We start from the raw sequence: 20795 nt of genomic DNA, 5'->3' as shown, positions 1-20795 counted from the left end.
GCCTCACCTATGTACCTTAACTCTACCCTGGAAGACCTACATGCAAAGGGATAGATTAATGTCAGTGTCCTTGCCCTTTTTGCTGAGACTTGCTGATAGATTGCACACAAGGCATACTCTATCATTTCAAGGGACATTGTCAACTATTTTTTTCTCTGTTTTCAATTCTTGTATTTTGTGCATTTTACATTGCTTTGTGGTTCCTTGTGTTCACTCTTGGTTTTGATAATGTATACCTTTTATTAGTTCCTTGCGAAAACCCCCTGATCTTCTCACCTTTACATCATGTCACGGAGGAGAAAATTTGCTCTAAGGATAACAATTAAAAACTGAGGTGCTGTTTATTCTATTATAAACATACATGAGTGGTCTTTCCTAAGCAAATCACCTGTCTAAATTTCATTGAAAAACCTAATCCTTCCTTCAAAGGCATGGCGGTTACCCCTCAACTCTGAGGAGAAATTGGGCAAGTTATTCATTTCTGGACATTTCAAAGAGGCAAATAATCTAGAAAACCATGATCTAGTTCTGCATGTACTCTACTCACACTTCCCAGAAGCTCAGAAAATATAACATTCAGTTTATTGTTAGTTCTCACACTAAACAAATTTCATGTAAACAAGTTATTTCAAATGCCAGTAGGTGTACAATAATTATCTTGTGCTGAGACAACAAAACGTATTTTTATTCTCTGAAAAAACATAATGTATTTGTTAGAGTGTTATTGATGGCTTGTTCTATTTATATACCAGAGTTCACATTGTAAATTAGCGTCGAAGAACATACTTTGAATTGATATAATCTGGTGCAAACACTGAAATGTTATCTAAAAAATCCGCTACCATTTGTTGTGAAATGAGCCTAAATCAAAATCACACATTCAACTATCCCCAGCTTTTTACTCAGGGTCATTTCTAAAATACTCCTAATCATGGGAAAATCGTGAGTGTAATCAAACCAATACTACAGAAACCTATCAGATGGTTTAAACTAGGGTATAGTACAAGTCCTATTAAAGTCAATGGAAAAATTCCCATTGACTTCAGCCTTCTTTGGAGTGGAATCTAACATCACATAAGAAACACTACATAATGGATGTGAAGAAGAACATTATATCGCACCTCCAACAGCACAATGCCACCTAATTTCATGTTGAGTTATTTCGGCTGAAAGACTACCTATCAATGGTCAACATTTCCTGTAGCAAACTAATATATTTTCTGCCAGTCTCTCAGCCAAGTACTGATGAAATTCAATTAGTTTATGACTGCTAACAGGACCACAGCAGTCAGTTATGGCTGCATGATAAATAGATAATTCATGCTTTCCATCTTTAAAATACTTGTTTTCAGAACAACCTAGAGACTACAGCTTACATACTACTCTTGTTGTATGCAATATTGTTGTAGCTATCCCAAGATATTAGAAAGACAAGGTGGGTGAGGTTTTACTATATTTTACTGGTCCAGCTTCTGTTTGTGAGCTCTTTGAATCTGGAAAACAAAGTGTCACTGCTAGACAAGACTTGAATAGATAGTTCAGCACATTTGAAGGGCCATTCATGGTGATATGGCCCATTAACATTGCCCACCTTGACATATGTGTTAACTGTTGTGCTAATCAATCTTTATAAGCCTCATATTTAGCAATGACAGTTTGAGTTAGTTTCCCAAACCTGAAGAAGAGCTCTGCGTAAGCTTGAAAGCTTGTCTCTGGCTATGTCTTCACCACAGAGGTTTATTGACAAGTCATGCTGCTTTAATTAAACTGCTGTTGCTTATCCACATTATGCTCCTTGTGTTGGTAGAGTGCATCCATACTAGCAGCTCTTACATTGATGCAGAGAGCAGTGCACTGTGGGTAGCAATCCCACTGTGCAACTGGCCATAGGGTGCTTTGGAGAGTTTGTAATGCTCCATGGCGTAGATACATCACATAATGCAGTTTTCTCAATTGCATTGTTCCACGGACATCATACTAGATTGCCAGGAATTTTTCAACTTATGTGGGGAGAGAAAGTGAGTGACAGGGAATGGGTGTGCAAGGAAGAATATGTGTTGGGGAAGTGTGGGTGAGACTAAGGAGGGAAATAAATGTATATCCGAAAGAGACAGAGTGTATGTTGCAGGAGAGTGTGTTGGCATCCTGTCCGTTTAAGTTCAGACAGTACCTTGAGAAGTCTCTCCACTCCCAGTAACAGCCTTTTCTGCCTGCCTGGGACAGAAACATCACACATGAATGGTTCTGAGCCTTCTTAACTGCCACTCAGCAACTCTATGACATCTCCAGGCTGAGGAAAGTCAAAGCTTCCCAGAGCTTTGAATGGGGGAGGGATGCACGTCTAGGTAGCTGGCTACAAGGCAGACCAGTTCAAAACAATAAGCAGAGCAGTTATGAAAGGCATTGTGGGATACTGGGGGAGGCTAGTTATGTTGACATAAACAGCAGTGTCCACACTGATGCTTTGTTGCTTTAATTTTGCTGCAAAAAGCATTATGCCTCTCATGAAGGTGGTTTTGTTTTGTCAGCAAAACAGCGGAATTTTGCTGCCAAAAATAGCTTTGTAGGGTGTACGCCTTCACTGTTTTGTCAGTAAAAGGCTGTAGACAAGGCTTCTCTCATCAACAGAAATTGGTCCAATAAAAGATACTACCTCTCCCACCTTGCCTTTCTAATACTGCACATGTGGTACATTAAGCACACACAGAGGCAGGCAGCTTGCGCCCAGACACAAGGGTTTCCAGTTTGTGGAAAGTAAAATCTTTTTCAATGACAGCAGTCAGACTACAGACTGGTGCATCAATTTTTGCAGGATTTAGTGCCTTTCTAATGACTGCTCAGATCTCCCAGCACGATATTACTGGCAGCCATTCTCAGTAGCTAGGAGATAAACAGACCTGGCGGGACTGTTGCAGAGCAGAGAAAAATCCATGGAGTTTTGGAGGAGAAGTATGACTGAGAAGGGGAACAACATTGTTTAATTCAGTGTCAATGCCTACACCATCTTCACAAAATCTCCTACACCTGGCCCTTGTGGGCAGATTCACATTGCTTAATTTGTTTTCAACCTCTGTTCTACTTAGTAATTCATCCCACATGGAAGCCTACACATTTTAATGTTCGACACTTCCATTATCCTTCCAAAAACACCTATTGCTAGTCTCCTAATGCCAAATTTAGAAGAAGGAGGGAAATACTGTATCTGACACACACACCTTGTACTGTTTGATCCACAGCTGGAATCTATTGTCTCATTATCAGCAGAAAATTAACAAAATTGAGAGAGTTCAGAGAAATGCAACAAAAATAACAGCAATAGAAGGGACTGGTGTACAAAGAAAGATCCAGAGCGGATATGTCTACACTTGCACCCTCTTTCGAGAGAGGGATGCAAATGAAGACATTTGAAATTGCAAATGAAGCCAGGATTTAAATATCCTGCATTTCATTTGCATATTTGCGTTATGGTGCTATTTTGAAATAGCGCTATTTCGAAATAACTGACACTGTTAAAACCCTTCTCTAGAAATAACTGGTAAACCTCAATGTATGAGGAATAAGGGTTACTTCAAGATAAGGGTTTTCTCTCGAAATAACCCCGTCTTAACAGCGTCTGTTATTTCGAAATACTGCTATTTTGAAATAGCGCCATAACGCAAATATGCAAATGAAGCACAGGATATTTAAATCCCGGCTTCATTTGCAATTTCGAATGTCTTCATTTGCATCCCTCTCTCGAAAGAGGGTGCAACTGTAGACATACCCAGAGTGAGTGAGTGAGAGATAGAGATAAAGAAAGAAAGAGAGATAGGTTCCCCCTCAATGCCTGAGTTGCAGAGGATAGAAAGACAACATTAAGTCAACCTGAGACTTGGTCTACACTAACGGGGGCCATCGATCTAAGTTATGCAACTTCAGTTTTGTGAATAATGTAGCTGAAATCTACACACTTAGTTCTACTTACCACAGTGTCTTCACTTCAGTAAGTCAACAGCTGATGCTTTCCCATTGAGTCCACTGCCACTTCTTGTTCCAGTGGAGCACTGGATTTGATGGGAGAGTGCTCAGCAGTCAATTTATGGTATCTATGCTATATATGATAAACTGACTTCCACCAGCTCAATTGCTGCCTGTCAATCCAGCAGGTAGTGAAGACAAGCTGTACGTTACATTGGCATGTAGCCACTGCAGTAGTGTAATCACTTTTGCATGTCCACACTACACATCTTGCAGCAGCAGTGCATATTCTCACCAGGTGTGCATGCACAAATTAAATGTCACTGTGGGGCACTGGAGGTTGGCTTCTGAACGGCTACAATAGTCAATGTAAACATTGATGCTGTGTTACTTAACATCGACTTAAATCTCCGCCTCTTGCAGAGATGGATTTATTAGTCAGTTTAGTGGTCAAATTACATCAGTGAGAGCTACACTTTAGTGTAGACGCTTTCAGAGTTACGTCGATGTAAGGCAGCCTACTTTTGCCCTCAGTCCCAGGTGCACTGACTAAAATGTTGGGCAACCTACTATAGCACGTACTGATGCAAATGGTCTCACAAGCCAATCATGAAAAGACAGCAAAGGGATGCATAAATGGCCTAAGAGAGATATGTGAATTTGTTTGACTAACTTATGATTAACAAAGAGCTGTCCAAGTTAGCCAAATTTTGAGGAGAGGGACAGGTCCTAAATCCTTTAGCTGCCTAGAGTCTGGGTTAGAAGTAGGTGCCTATCTCTGCTTGAAACCCTCTCTTGGAGTTAGGTGCTGAAGGCTTTTTTCCCTCCAAAGAACCTGCCGTCCACCAAAGCAAAAGAAATAATAGTGCCATCTCCCTCTAATAACTTTTAGTCTGGTGTATAGAGCATCTCCCTGAATATGGGAGGTCTGGGTTCACATCTATCCTCTGAATGAAGTGAAGAAGGGATCTGAATATTGATTTCATAAAATCCCAGAATACCAGAACTGTAAGGGACCTTGAGAGGTCATCAATTCCAGTCCCCTGCCCTCACAGCAGGACCAAGCAGTATCTAGATCATCCATGGCAGGTGTCTGTCTAACCTGCTATTAAATATCTTCAAAGATGGAGATTCCACAACGTCCCCAGGCATTTTATTCCAGTTCTTAACTACTCTGGGTATGTCTACACTACCCCGCTAGTTCGAACTAGCGGGGTAATGTAGGCATACCGCACTTGCAAATGAAGCCCGGGATTTGAATTTCCCGGGCTTCATTTGCATAAGCGGGGAGCCGCCATTTTAAAATCCCCGCTGGTTCGAACCCCGTGTAGCGCGGCTACACGGGGCTCGAACTAGGTAGTTCAGACTAGGTTCCTATTCTGAACTACTGGTACACCTCGGTAGTTCAGAATAGGAATCCTAGTCCAAACTACCTAGTTCGAGCCGCGCTACACGGGGTTCGAACCAGCGGGGTTTTAAAAATGGCGGCTCCCCGCTTATGCAATTGAAGCCCAGGAAATTCAAATCCCAGGCTTCATTTGCAAGTGCGGTATGCCTACATTACCCTCCTAGTTCGAACTAGGAGGGTAGTGTAGACATACCCTCTGACAGTTAGCAAGTTTTTCCTAATGTCCAACCTAAACCTCCCTTGCTGCAATTTAAGCCCACTGCTTCTTGTCCTATCATTAGAGGTTAAAGAGAATAATTTTTCTCCCTCCTCCTTGTAACATCCTATTAGATACTTGAAAACTGCTAGCATGTCCCCTCTCAGTCTTTTCTTTGCCTTACTAAACAAACCCAATTCTTTCAGTGTTCCTTTCTAGGTCATGTTCTCTACACCTTTAATCACTTCTGTTGCTCTTCTCTGGACATTCTCCACTTTCTCCACATCTTTCCTGAATTGTGGTGCCCAGGACTGGACACAGTACTCCAGTTGAGGCCCATCGTAATGTCCTAATCCATGGAACTCTTTGCCAGAAGATGTTATGAAGAAGTTTTGAAGCCCAAAGGTTTAAAAACATTTCAGGAAAGAACTATTAGCCAGGAGGCATCCCTAGACTCTGTTTGAATGAAGCTGGAAATAGGCAATAGGAGATGGATACTTGATGACTACCTGTTCTATTTATTCACTTTTCAGTACCTGGCACTGGCCACTGTCAGAAAACAGGCTACTGAGCAGGATGGACCTTTGGTTTGACTCTCTATCACTGTTCTTATGTTCATAGCTTTTGGGCTATGGAGCATTCTGGGGTAGAATACTCTTGCTCTGTTGAAGTTGTTGTCTTTGTAAGTATCTAAATATTCACTGGTCAGAGAGTGAGAATGACTCTAAAACTCATGAATTAGGATCATTACTTGTTATATAGTAGACCTAATTTCCAGTCCTGCTGCACAAAGTGAAATAACTTCACAGTCACCTGTTTTGTGCAGGTAGATATGTGAGAACAAATTCCAGGCTGGGTCCCACAGGCAAGATAGTTGGGGGAATGTCTAGTTTGCAGATTATGCTGTGGCTTATACATGAAACAGTCACCTGGACTAAGATGACTGTTCACATGTTCATTGTTGGTAATGTATGTGCATTGGGGACTTTAACAGTGGATATTTTAATGACTAGTGATGCTGAGTGTGGATTTTGAGGATCTCTGTGGCACCTTAATGCTGGACTTGCACATAAAATAGAGTGTCAAGTATCAGAGGGGTAGCCGTGTTAGTCTGAATCTGCAAAAGTGACGAGGAGTCCTGTGGCACCTTATAGACTAACTGAAGTGTAGGAGCATAAGCTTTCGTGGGCAAAGACCCACTTCGTCAGATGCATGCATCTGACGAAGTGGGTCTTTGCCCACGAAAGCTTATGCTCCTACACTTCAGTTAGTCTATAAGGTGCCACAGGACTCCTCGTCGCTTTTATAAAATAGAGTGGTAATTAGGCGTATTTACCTCAGAGGCTAAGGAAGAGCTTCCTAGTGGAAATGGTGGAAACCCCACACTTCTAACACTTAAAATTACACTGATGGAAACACTAATAAACGTACGATTGGAAACAATTGTGCATTGGTGAAGGAGTGGACCAGATGACCTAATAGGTGTTTTCCATTTCTAGCTTATACTGAGGACAACATTGCACCATGGACTGAATTCAGATGGCCACCTCTTTATAGAAATATAGCTAGGTCTTCAGTGGCAAAAACCTATCATTCTGAGTCCATCAGCAGATAAAGGTCCTTCTCCTCCGCAGGGAACCACTAGCACAGAGCCCTACATCTGAGCAGAGTCCTATTAACTTCAATGGGACATCACGTATGTGTAGGGCTCTGTGCTTGCAGACATACTCTTACAGGAACAGGCCTACAATCACCAACACTGCTTACTGTTTTTATTATTCAGCTATAGGAATTATTCAAATAATTTGTAAATTATCAAGACTTGTGATCTGTATCAAGTTCCATCTGTTGTTGGAATTCTGACATGGAAAAAAGACACATTTCTTGAGCAGAAGTTCTTTTATATACTGTGATCCAATCTCATTTGAGTTTACCTTTTTCTTTTCATGCTACAATGCAGAATTGCTAAAAATTACAACAGAGAATTATGATGACCTTAGATAATAATAATAAAAAATACGTCTTGAGACTTTTGAAGGAAAGACTGAATGCAAAGTGGCTGATTTTGTTGCAAGCTAAAGAACAGAAAATAATGGGCTCGCAGAATATGGACAAGAGTAGTAGATACTGATAGGACAATGTGAAATGGCAGAAAGTATCAGAACCTGAATTTCCCCTCCTCACTTGCATTACTACAGGGATAATCAGTCCAAATGGAAGTCTTTGGCATTTTCCCATAAATTAATTTAGAGATATTTTTTAACCTCAAATACTCTGCATTCTTCCTCCCAGAGCAGTCACAACTCATTCACAAATGTGACATTCTCTTTGGAGTGAAAAGTCCCTATCAAAGCTTGTGTGCTTAACCTATAGTGGGGCACTCTGTCATCAACTCGGAGACTGTTTACATCACCTCAGAAGAGCTCCTAATTCCTTTCAGCAGTTTGAGAAAAAAAACCTGCCTTGAGTTGCGTCTATCCACGTAGCACCACACCCATACTATATAAAGTCATGAAGTAAATACACACAGTGTCTAGGGGATAACAGATTTTGTTTCTTAAAATAATTGTTCAGTTGAAAAGCACTGGCAACATAGAGCTCCAACAGAAACAGAAAACAATTATTTGTACTTTATGAAGGAAATACTCTATCTTATGATTTGAGATATTGGAACAATTTGTTGGAACAGGTAAACTTTACAAATATTAGAAATGCAGAGTAAGCTGTTGTAAACTCTTTTGAAAAGAGTTACAAGATCTGTCATAAAAAATGCCTCCAGCCCACATTCCAGAAAAAATATATGACTGAGGTGGAAATAAAGCAAGAGAGGTGCTTTTTTTGTCTGTGATAAGACTAGCTGCAATTGCTGCAGTTAAGAGTTAAGTAAATTACAGTCGAGTTTCTTTTCACTTCTGTGATATTTCCACCTTCCAGTGCTGATGATTCTTTTCTTCGGTAAATCTTACAAGCATCAACTAGGCTACGTCTAGACTGGCATGATTTTCTGCAAATGCTTTTAACGGAAAAGTTTTTCCGTTAAAAGCATTTGCAGAAAAGAGTGTCTAGATTGGCATGGATGCTTTTCTGCAAAAGCACTTTTTGCGGAAAAGCGTCCGTGCCAATCTCAACGCGGTTTTGCTCAAGAAAGCCCTGATTGCCATTTTCGCAATCGGGGCTTTCTTGCGCAAAACAATACCACGTTGTCTACACTGGCCCTCTTGTGCAAAAGCATTTGCGCAAGAGGGCTTTTGCCCGAACGGGAGCAGCATAGCATTTCCGCAAGAACACTGATAATCTTACATGAGATCGTCAGTGTTCTTGCGGAAATTCAAGCAGCCAGTGTAGACAGCTGGCAAGTTTTTCCGCAAAAGCAGTTTTATTTATTTAAGTTTATTTATTTTTTTAAGTTTAAAGTCTACACTAGGTGAAGTTTCCAAGAGCTGAATATGCAACTTGGCAAACGTGATGTTATTCGTTATTACTGATGCACTACCCTTTTGCAGAATAATGGGGAAGATCAGTCCTCAGTACAGCTCAGGAGACGGGGTCAAAGATGACCTTTCAGTCACCTTTGTGCTTCCCAGTTCTGGGGGCTCTCTCACTCAATTTCCAATATATGCCATACACTAGAGCAGCTCTGGTGATCTATTTTATGCTGGCTGCCAATGACCTTAAGGAGCTGTTTTGAAAGTCAGGGATGACTGAGGTTTAGGGATATCCTGGCTTTGCCTGTGTTACATTACCATTGGCCATGGCCCCTACCCTGAGGAGGAGGGAGGCAGTGTATGGCAGCTGCATGCTACCTAGATATTCTTCTACATAGTAGTCTGTTCAGATAGCTTTAACTTTGCTTTGTATTATTATTACTCCTGTGTTCCTATACATCAATATATTTGAGGTGGGCAATATGATTCAGATAAAAACAAAAATTGATTTTTTTATCCCACACTAGCTTTTAAATGTTTGATTAACTTTTGTTTAATTTTCACCTTCCTGTATCTTTCAATATTTATATGAAATAAGCAGGCTTCAGAGCTGGTAAATTAAAGATAGTGAGAGGTAATTTGTTCAATTTAAAAAAACAAAAATAAAATGAATAATGTCTCTAAAAGAGAAGGGTGTCTCACTGTAACACAGGGTATAGTCTACACATATAAATTATAAAACTCTAATTCCATGTTGATGCTTCAAACAGTGATCTCCCCCCCCCCCCATTCTTCTCATTTTCAACATGTTTACCTTATGTTGTCATATACAGTCTCTATGTAGCTTTTTTTTAAAAGGGGAAAACAGATTTTAGTACTGACTCACAAATGAAAATAGATTTCCAAAAGTTGAACAGCCTGATTATGGAATATCACAACAAATAATGGAATGAGTGGCAAGGAGATTAATGTTCAATTGAGGGCAAAAATAGAAGAGCAATGCAGGAAACTATTGGATAATTAAATTTTCACCAGGCTCTGGTAAGGACCATTAGAACATCAATGAATTACTCCTGCAAGATTTTGACAATACACAGGAAATAGGGCATTTAAAGAAGTGAGCTGACTGATGGTACAGTACCTGATAACAACCCACAAGTTTGCAAAAGCACTTATTTCAAATGATTTTTTGTCTTTGACTTTGCAGGAAGTCAGATTGATTACGCCACTTATATATGGAAATAATATACATAGAATCTGATTCTGATCCCAGGTATATTGGTATAATCTGGAAATATTCTGTTTAAATCAATGCAGTTGTTCTTAATTTGCCCTGAGTCAGAATCTGGTTCACACACATTATATGCAAGAGTGATTTCTTTTCTTTTCTCAAGAATTTTACAAAAGAAATACTATGTGTATTATATTAGCACCTGGGTTCCCCACTGAAACTGGGACTCAGTTATGCTGTATTCTATACACACCCATAATAAAGAGCTTACAGTCTATAGAGACAAGATGGATAACGACTGGGAGAAAGGAAGAGTTATTAAGAGTAGGATTGTCAAAAGTATGCTGTGTTGGCCCAACTGTGCTTCTGTTGAAGTCTATGGGAGTTTTATGCTGATGACTTTTAAAAATCCCATACTATTCAGACTTTCGAAAGCCCTTATTTATGAGTGTAGTCCCATTTAAGTCATTTGGGCTATCTGTTCAATTACAGGTTGGTAGACTGGGATCTGTAATGTGTTCACCTAATGCTAAAAATGAGAAAAATGTCTCAGTGGAAGAATATAATTTGATGTATATGATGTTTGTATTTTTTATATTACTACACTCTTTATTTTTACAACTCTTGCCATCCAGAATATTAGACTAACCACTACTTAGTATTTTTCAAAATGTCACATTACATCAACAATTAAACATGCCAGAACATACTTTGGAATTCTGGAACAGAGAGATTCTTTTGTATTAATATGCCAGTGCAAGGGAAATTTAAACAAAAAAAGCTTTAAGCAATTCAAATCATCCTTTCTGTAAATATTTTGCTAGCGAACAAACAAGTTTAAAATTACATTCTGGGCTGGCTGATCTTTGGTGCTTACTGCAGTACAAGTCTCTGTTCAATATCTGTCACAACCATTAAAGTATTAAGTCAGAAACATAAATTTTACTTCTCCAACAGATGATTTCAACCTCGCTATCTCTCTGTGTATTTCATTAAACAAACAAACATGCCAATAAATTTTGAAAGTCTTCCTCTCCCAAGCCAATACTTAACTAAATCCCATCAATAACAAAGAATGCTATTTCTTTTCTTAATATCTCCCTGTTAGAAGGCAATGTCAACTAATACTAGACTACAAAAGGATAATAATTATTTAGCAGATCATGTCATACTTTTCACCTTTCACCATATTCCAAACCTTAACTAAAACAATCTCCTTCTCCTTCTTGTGTTGCCACAATATGCTCAACTTTAAAACATACAAAGCAATTTCATTTCACTCTTTGACAACAAAGAAGTTGTTTAGTAGGTTTCTCTTTTACATACCCCTTTTGCATCAATCACACCAGGTTTCGCATTAAACTTCACAGTCTTCAAACGTGCCCGCTCCTTTCTTTCAACCCTGAAGAAAATGAAAGAAAAATAAACCATCACATGAGAATTATATTTTGTATTTATATTACAACTTTCACCCAAGGATCTCAAAAAGCACAATCTAGACACTTAATCTTATAGCACTACTATTATTATTGTTCCCATTTTATAAATGGGTAAACTAAGATACACAGTGGTCAAATTGCTTTCCAACAATCAGAGAAAAATTCAGTGGCAGAGATCTATCTGACTAGAGCCCTGGAGTCCTGAGTCCTAAACTACTCTTTCCATCAATGACTCAGTTTTGCTTCCCAACACAAATAGATATTGGGTATATTTTTCAAAGGCATCTAAGTCCTATTTTCAAAAGTTAGTTAGGCACTTACAGGTCTAAATCTCACTGATTTTCAATTAGACTAAGGGCCAGATTTTCAGTGGTCACTGAATGTGCTAATTACATTTAAAAATCTGGCCCTAAGTGCCAAAGTTATTTTTGAATATGGGATTTAGACTCCTAAATCACTTGAGTGCTTTTAAAAATTCTACCCTTGGAAAATAATTTTGAATATCTTTAAGCATGAATTTACTGTTTACAAACCCACTTGAAATATTAGTTTAAAAATTCTCATCTGAAATATATATGGATGCTGTATGTTAAATTATATTCCTTTTCAAGTGCAGAGAAATTTTGCTTGTGGTTGTAAATTGCTTTATAATGTACCAGCTCACCTCCAACAGTATTTCTGTGGAAATTTATAATGCTTGCAGACAGGACATAGCCACTAAAACACATTACGAATTGGACTTACATCCACCTTATGAACATTGCCCTCCACAAACATGATTAAGCACAAGCAGATGAGTGATGTGAAAAATGCACGTTTTCTCCTGTTTGATTCAATATTAGCTGAAGTATTTGATTACTGAAAACAAATATTGAGAGAGCTCATGAGATTTGATACTTCGGGATTGCAGTGGATTTAGCAGATGGCTAAGCATGGCACAGGCCCTGACTTTGAATGCTCTAGCCCTGGAGCATCCATGTTAAAAAATGGTCGATGCTGATCACTCATTGGCAGCTCCCATATCAGTGCCTCCCCCAGCCACCAGTCCTTTCTGATGGCTGGTGGTCTCATTATCAGCTCATCACCCTCCTTCTTTCCCTCCCAATGCCTCCTCTATAGATCGGATGTTCAGTGGGTGTCCAGCAGGTGCTGGGGGGACAGAGAGATGAAGCAAGAGCAGGGTGTGCTTAGGGGAGGGGGCAGAACAGGGTGGAAAGAGGTAGGTTTGGGGTGGAGCAGCAACAGGAAGAGGCAAGGTGGTGGTGGGGCCTTGAGTGAGACAGGGCCTGATGAGGAGCTGGTCTGGGGGCATCTCTCAGCATATTAGAACGTTGGCACATTGGCAGTGCAGATATTAGATACAGGATATGGGTTTGGTTATAAAAGATGCTGAAAAACTGGAGAGGGTAAAGAAAAGATCCCCAGCACGGTTTGAGGGCTGAACAAAATGCCTTACAGCAAGTCCTCAAAGAAGATTCAGAGATTATTTTATTGCCGTGTTTAAGTACCTTCACGCGGAGAAAATATCAGGTATTAAAAGGCTCTTTAATCTAGTAGAAAAAGGCATTAAAACCCCTCATAGTTGAAAGTTGAAATAAAATAAATTCAAATAGGAAATTTAGGCACACATATTTAGCAGTGAGTTTGAATAAGCATTGGAACAAACTACAGAAATTGGTGTATTCTACATCTCTTGATATCTTCAGATCAAGACTATATGCTTATTTGGAAGTTATGTTTTAACCAAACACAAGTTACTGGCACAGATAGGGGTTTAATTGGGTGAGATTTCAGTGGTCTGTGATGTACAGGAAGTCAAACAAGATGATCTAATGATCCCCTTTGGTCTTAAACTCTGAGTCCATACATTTGGTTTCCATCATTGAGTGGAATAACAATATTTTTAATGAAACAGTGATTAAAATTTAAAGTTCATTGTTATACTGTTTGGAGTTCCAGAGTTTAAAAAGAAATCGCTGGAAGCAGCTGCAAGTGTTAATTTATTTCATAACACAGAACTAACTGGAACCAGCCCAAACCAGCGGAGCTGACCCCTACTGACCTAACCCAGTTACTATAACAACAACAAGATCTATATCTACAACAACCCTATATACAACACATAATATTATATTGAAAACAATATCATATGAATCTCTGAGAATTTGAAAAGCATGCAATTAAATATGCATTACAATAAGTATCTGATGTTTTAGAAAGTGCACTCTTGAGTACTGCAACTACAGAATTCTTAAATCAGGGGTGTGGAGCCTTTTTTGGCTAAATCCAGGCAAGCCAGGGGCCAATATCTGTCCCCTGGACCTTAGGTTCCCCACCCCTGACTTAAATGACAGGAAATCTAAAGCAAGAAAGAGATATAGCAATAAAAGTAAACAAAATAAAATATGTGCAGGAAAAAAAATCCCCCAAAAAGCAAGAAAAAAGGTAAGGGCTGGTCAGTCCTTCCTCCCATTCATTGATGTGGGCATTACTGCAACAGATGTTATTTAGCACTCTTGAAAAACTATCAGGAGAGTGTACTTATTGAGACACACAAATATGATCATCCATTTATAATGGAAAATATACAGTAAAACTCCAATTGTCCGGCATCCAGTGGTCCGGCACTCCTGATAGTCTGACATCAACTGGAACCTAGAAGTGCTCCAGCCAGCCAGACAATTGGAGCTGCTGTGAGCCCCATGGGCGCTCGCAGCTGGGAAAGGGAAGGGAAGGAGAGGGGAAGGGGATTATACTCTGCTCCACACCGCGCCACTTCCCCAAGTCCATTGCTGCTGAAACTGATGAGGCGGACTTGGGGAAGTGGCAGAGCAGAGCAGCTGGGGTGCTGCCCGGTAGGTCCCGCAGCGCTGCCCCTCACCCCCCTGCTCGGTGCCCGGCAGCACACCAACTGCTCTGCTCCGCAGCTTCCCCAAGTCTGCCACTCGTCAGTTTCAGCGGTGGAGGACTTGGGGAAGCGGTGCGGAGCAGAGCAGCTGGGGTGCTGCCGGGCGCCGAGCAGGGGGGCGAGGAGCAGTGCTGTGGGACCAACCCAGCAGCACCTCAGCTGCTCTGCTCTGCATCCCCAAGTCCGCCGCTGCCGCTGCTGAAACTGACGAGTGGCGGACTTGGGGAAGCTGCAGAGCAGAGCAGCTGGGGTGCTGCCAGGTTGGTCCCGCAGCACCACCCCTTACCTCCCTGCTCTGCGATAACTACTGTAGTCTGGAGGGTGGGGAACCCGTTCCCCTCCTGGACTCTCGGCAGCGGCATGGGGCTTCCCCCGCCTTCCTGCAAAATGGCGGAGGGTTCACCCCTCGCTGCGCCGTTCCCGCCCACCCCCCGGATGCAGTGTGGGTCCCGGCAGACCCCTCACAGCCCCCCGCCGGAGTACCTCCCGATACTCCAGCATATCTGATAATCCGGCACCACCTAGGTCCCAAAGGTGCCGGATTATCGGAAGTCTACTGTAATTCTATCTGTTCAAAATACTTAATTGCTCTACTGGTTGAACTCTCTGATCTGGCAACATCTGTGATTTGGCAGGACTGCAGAAGTTCCCGGACTGAGAATCCTGGCAGCTGGGGGGGTGAGGCAGTGGGTGAACTTGCGGCTGGGAGCTCTGCATGGCCAGCAGCAGCAAGACTGGCAAAAGTGGGGTCAGCAGCCCTACTAGGGCAGTGGCAGCAGGGACAGCACCCAGCTGGGTTTGCAGCCCAGATGGGGCCAGGAGCCACATGGGGCTAGTGGTAGCAGGGCTGGCAGTCCTGCCAGGGTCTGGAGTCTCTGGCTGTACAGCTGGTAGTGGGGCCAGGAGCATTGCCAGGCCAGGGGAAGGGAGGCCAGCATTGACTTCCCCTGCTCTGGCAAACTCCCTTGTTCAGGACTGGTCAGGTCCCAGTGTTGCTGAACCAGTAGATCTGGTGAAAACAATATTGCAAAGTTAGCCTACAAATCTACTCTCCAACTTTTCTGACCTATACTAGTTTTTGAATAGCAATCATACTTGGTTGATTTAATAAACATATGCAGTCTAGTTTTTTCATAATTTAATAATTAACACAACATTCTTTCTTCTCTCTGAACAGGCTATGTTTTTCCCCCCTGCAAAACACTGAAATTCAGGTTACTATAGTTACTGTCAGATTTTGGAATTAAGGTTTCTATGTAAATGTGGAGAGTTCATATGGAAACAGCTGAAATGCATTCTTCAAATGAAATCTATTATATCATAGCCAAAGGAACAGCCTTACATTTTAAAGTAAGGATGAAGTCCCATGACAGAATGGGTAAGAAATGAAGACCTGAGGCTGTGTAATCTCCTAAATAGGAGGGATGTCTGTTGAGAAAATTATTAGCTCAGAGCTGAACACAGCTTTCTAATTTTTAATCTGTATTAATATTAATTCTCATTCCTATCTTTCCTAACCTTTTAAAGTGCCTGCTTTGAATTTTATTTCTGATTCATTGCACAGAGAAACTTGAAAATAAGCCACAAAAACAGATTTGGTTCATGTAATGCCTCAGACTGACTCTAGTAATCCTGCATGCATCGCACTGCTATTTGTAGGCAATCCAGACAAATATATACTATAAACAATCTAAATTGCTTTGAAAGGTATGTAAATAATAAATGTAGTGAACTGCCATTAATAGTCCAGACACATTCATTAAGACCATTTATAAATGTTCATGAATTCGACACTCTCCGGGAAGGAATGAACAAATACTCAAACTATCTTACCCATTACCAAGATAGCTTCCCCAATTATCACCTCTAATACCATTAGCTCACAGACATCCCACTCTCCCCACCTCTAATATCATCAATTCACAGACACTTACTTTCCTTCCTTCCTTCCCCGCCCCCCCCCCGCATACCCCTCCTGTTCTGAAATGTGATTTGTCCTTTTCATATGTGTTCATTTTTTTAAATTGTATCCTTTGGTATATATGGTTGTGACTATTTTCTTTTACTATTTGATCTGAGGAAGTGGGTCTGGCCCACGAAAGCTCATCATCTAATAAACCATCTTGTTAGTCTTTAAAGTGCTACATTGTCCTGCATTTTGCTTCAGCTACCCCAGACTAACACGGCTACATTTCTATCACTATTACTTCAGTCACAGCAGAGTAAATCTTGAATAATGCTACAGTGGAGTTATCCCGGTTTACATAGACGTATCTGCTTGCCAATGAAAAGGGAGCTACAAGTAAAATTTTCAAAGGTGCCTAAAATGAATTCTGAGCATAAGAATACTAATAAATTATATAAAAATTGATAAATTTGAAATCTATTGAACTTTCAACCAACGCTTAGACTGCTTAGTACTTAAACTGCATCCTGAAAATGGGACATATGCACTTAATTTTACCCTAACTCTTAGGAGTAAACTGGAAACACAAAGAAATTATACAGAGATCCACCTTACATGAAGGATTAGGCGGCTTGTAAAAGCAATGTTACCGGACAAGCAAATGGGCTTCCAATCAGACCACAGGTGCACTGACCAATTATTAGAGTTGACCATATATGGAAGAATTGCCTCCTCCTGAAAACCAGCAAAATTATCCCATGAAAAAAATAATCTTTCTGAAAACAATATCCTATAATTATGGGATACATAAAATTATGAAACACCTTGTCAATCAATGATCCAAGTAATCATGGGTTGGTGGAATCACTGCTATTCAGTCCACATCACCCGGAGCAAACAACTGGATCACTAACCTAAACTTGGGGATCTAACATTGTTGCTCTAAGCCATACAAAAGAAGAATGTATTCATATTCTGTAAGTGGATGGTTAATGAATCGTTGAAAAGTTTATTAATAAGCTATGCCTATATTGCATGCTTAGAATGGTGTGAGCGTCTACACAGCAAGCCAATAATTTCAAAATAACGGGCTTCTTACTCCGACTTCTGTAATTCTCGTGGAGTAAGGGAAGTGGAAGGAAGAGTGTTTTTCCTTTGACTTCCTGATGTGTAAACAGTGCCAAAAGCTGAGTTCAGGTATTTTGACTTCAGCTATGCAATTAATGTAGCTGAAGTTGCACATGTTAACGCTAGATGTACCCATACATTTATAAAATGATAGATTAGTTTTCTTATTGGAGATGTAAAATAACAGGCAAGATGAGCTTTAAATTTTCATAGCCATACTCATCTGTGATGTAAATGGAGGTGTAAATTACATCTTGGGATGTGAAACCAAGTACAAATGGGTGGAGTTGCTTAATTTGTATTGATGTAGCATTCAGCTGGTTTGCAGAATAAGCATAGTGAAAGTGTAGTAAGAAAAGTTAATATACAGGGGTATGTCTAGACTACATGCCTCTGCTGGCAGAGGCATGTAAATTGGACATACCGACATAGTCAACAAAGCTTCATTGTTTAAATATCCCCAGCGTCATTAAAATAAAAATGGCTGCTGCGTTGTACCGGCTCAGCTGATCGTCGGCACAACACGGCAGTCAAGACAGGGATCGGTCAGCAAGGAAACCCTTTGCCGACCGATCCTGTAAACCTCGTTTCACAAGGCATAAGGGATCGGTCGACAAAGGATTTCCTTCCTGACCGATACCCGTCTTGACTGCCGCGTTGTGGTGACGATCAGTTGAGCCGGCACAACGCAGCGGCCATTTTTATTTTAATGAAGCGGGGGATATTTAAATCCCTGCCTCATTGACTATGTTGGTAAGTCTAATTTACATGTCTCTGCTTGCAGAGACATGTAGTCTAGACATACCCTAGAAAGTACAAAATAAAATATATGTTTGACAGAACTTGTTTTAACTTACACCCTTCTGTTAGAGTAAGGCAGAAGGAAAAAGACTAATTTCCCACTGGTTGTGAGTTTTGCCCACCCAGTGACTGTCAGATTAGTACAAACATGTTTTATTATTTTCTCCCATTTTCAGAACAATTTACCACACCAAATGCATAAGTTCTCCACAACTTCTCAATTTGGTCCAGAGACTTCCATGCAAATTGCAAGCATTCATGTAAGGTCTGATTTTGACCTTAAGTAAGGTGGCATGTTGGTCATGGAAGTCACATTCCATGATTTTCCATGACCTCCATGACTTCTGCAGCAGCCAATGTGGCTGTCTCTGGGGCTGCCCGAGACAATCAGGGAGCAAGGCTAAGGCAGGCTTCCTTAACTGCTTTGGTTCCATGCCCCTCCCAGAATCAGGTTGTGCCATCCCTGTGGTCCCTGGTGGGGCAAAGAGTTACCGTGCACTGCTCTGATCCTCAGTGCCGACTCCACAGCTCTTATTGGTTGGGAACTGCAGCCAATGGGAATGATGGGAAGAGTGCCTACGGGCACTGGAGTGCATAGAGACCTCTGACCCCTATTCCTAGGAGCTGCTCTCAGAGGGATGTGCTGCTTGGTTTTGGAGACTTCCGAGATAAGAGCTGTTCCCTTCACCCCCTCCCACAACTCAACTCTCTTCCCCAGACCACAGCCCACACCCTCTCCAACATGCAAACACATTCCCAGAGTTTGCACCCTTCATGACCTCCTGCACTGAAACTCCTTTCCACACCCAAACTCTCTCCCAGAGCCTGCACCTCCTGGAGCCTCCCAAGCTATACCTTTTCCTATCCTATGTCTTCTTCATGTATTTTAGTAGGAATGTTAGTAATGCAAGAGTTTACAGGAAGAAATACTTGAAGTGGAAGCCCCAAGCTTTCTTCTCTCACAGCTTTTCTCTCTCCTTTTGCATCATTACTGCCCCTCCAAAGTTGGAGTTCTGCACCCTAAGATTTTGTGGGTACACATACTTGATTGGATGGTGGTATTGGGACATCTTTTGAATATGCATGAATGAAACCACTTTCTACCGCCTTGGATCTGGTCCCAGGCATGGAAAAAGTGGGAGTTTTGCGAGTAAGTGCAACAAGGCCTGCTTCCTTAATTCAAGAGGATGGTTAGCTGGGTCTGGCAGATTCTCGTCTTTAGATAGATATCACAAGCTCACAAGGAGTACTGATCCAACTGACAATTCTGCCACAGGGTCTTTCAGAATTTCTAAAAAAGAAATATTAGGAACAAATAATTTCTAGAAGATATATTAACCCTTAACTTATTCCACTAAAGCCAACTCATACAGGACAAATTATATCCTGCAGACCTTGCATTACCAGAATTCCTACTAAAATATATAAAAAAGATATAGGATAGGAAAAGGCATAGCTTGGAAGGAGAATGAGTGAAGGAGGGGTGAAAATAGAGTGAGTGGGGCAGGGGGCCTGAGAGAAGAAACTAGACATGGGCTCAGGGAAGTGGTGGGGCAGTGTGCAGGATAAAGGTCTTTGGCTTTGTGTAGTTAGACAGTTGGCCACCCTACCAGCCAAACTGGCCACCACTGGGGCAATTTGAGTGTGGGAGGGGGATCTGGACTAGTTCGGAGGGGTGGGATATGGGGCAACCCTTACCTTGAGAGGCTCCCCAGAAGTGTCATGTTCCTGCAGCTTCTTGGGGAAGGGAAAACCATGAGGACTCCTTTGCATGCTGCTCCTTCCACGAGCACTGCCCCCTGCAAGTCCCATTGGCTATGTTTCCTATCCAATGGGAGCTGCAGAGTTGGAGCTTGTAGTAGGGGTAGCACCTGGAGAAGCCCTGCTGGCCACCCCTCCCTCTAGGAGCTGCAGAGACACGTGTCTGCTTCTGGGGAGCTGTGCGGAGTTGACTATGGTGTCTGCCAGCCCTGCTGACCCTCTCAGCACTAGCAGAAGTCTCAGGTTGCATGCCACTGTCTGGTTCCTCCTTCAGCAATAGTGGGAGTCCTGGGACATGTGCCAGCAACAGTCCCCCCCTCCCAGCGTGCTTTTAACCTGTTCCAATATTAAAACTTTGTGAACTGTAACCAAAATAATTAACTTGCCACATTCCCATGAAGATAGCTTGTTGGTTAATGGCCTTTGTGTAAGCTAATTTTATTTAAAATTTTAAAACATTAATAAAGTTCAATTTATATAAAAATGTCTCCTGCAAGCAAAGCCACTTCAATGAAGCTTGTGGTCTGTGCTTTCCCAAACTCAGAGTACATTCTTATTCCTACTTGATGTTCCTCCTGCTTGAAAAAGAATAAGGAGAGGGCTATCAACATGTGCATATTAATTTTAGTCTATAT

General features: G+C 41.2%; 1 protein-coding gene across 26 annotated transcripts in view; it reads right to left on the bottom strand.

The window, feature by feature from the left end:
- Positions 1-20795, bottom strand: part of DLG2 (discs large MAGUK scaffold protein 2) — a 1555116-nt gene that overhangs the window by 50890 nt on the left and 1483431 nt on the right. For all 26 annotated transcript variants that reach the window (XM_075919432.1, XM_075919430.1, XM_075919421.1 and 23 more), the window contains one exon: positions 11544-11619. In XM_075919432.1, coding sequence (XP_075775547.1) covers positions 11544-11619 — 76 coding nt within the window. The remainder of the gene's footprint in view (positions 1-11543; positions 11620-20795) is intronic.

This window comes from Pelodiscus sinensis, chromosome 1 (assembly GCF_049634645.1).
Source record: "Pelodiscus sinensis isolate JC-2024 chromosome 1, ASM4963464v1, whole genome shotgun sequence".
In the NCBI taxonomy this organism is placed as follows: domain Eukaryota; kingdom Metazoa; phylum Chordata; order Testudines; family Trionychidae; genus Pelodiscus; species Pelodiscus sinensis.
Note: the sequence above shows the minus strand (reverse complement) of the source record. Positions and strands in the feature narration are given on the sequence as shown.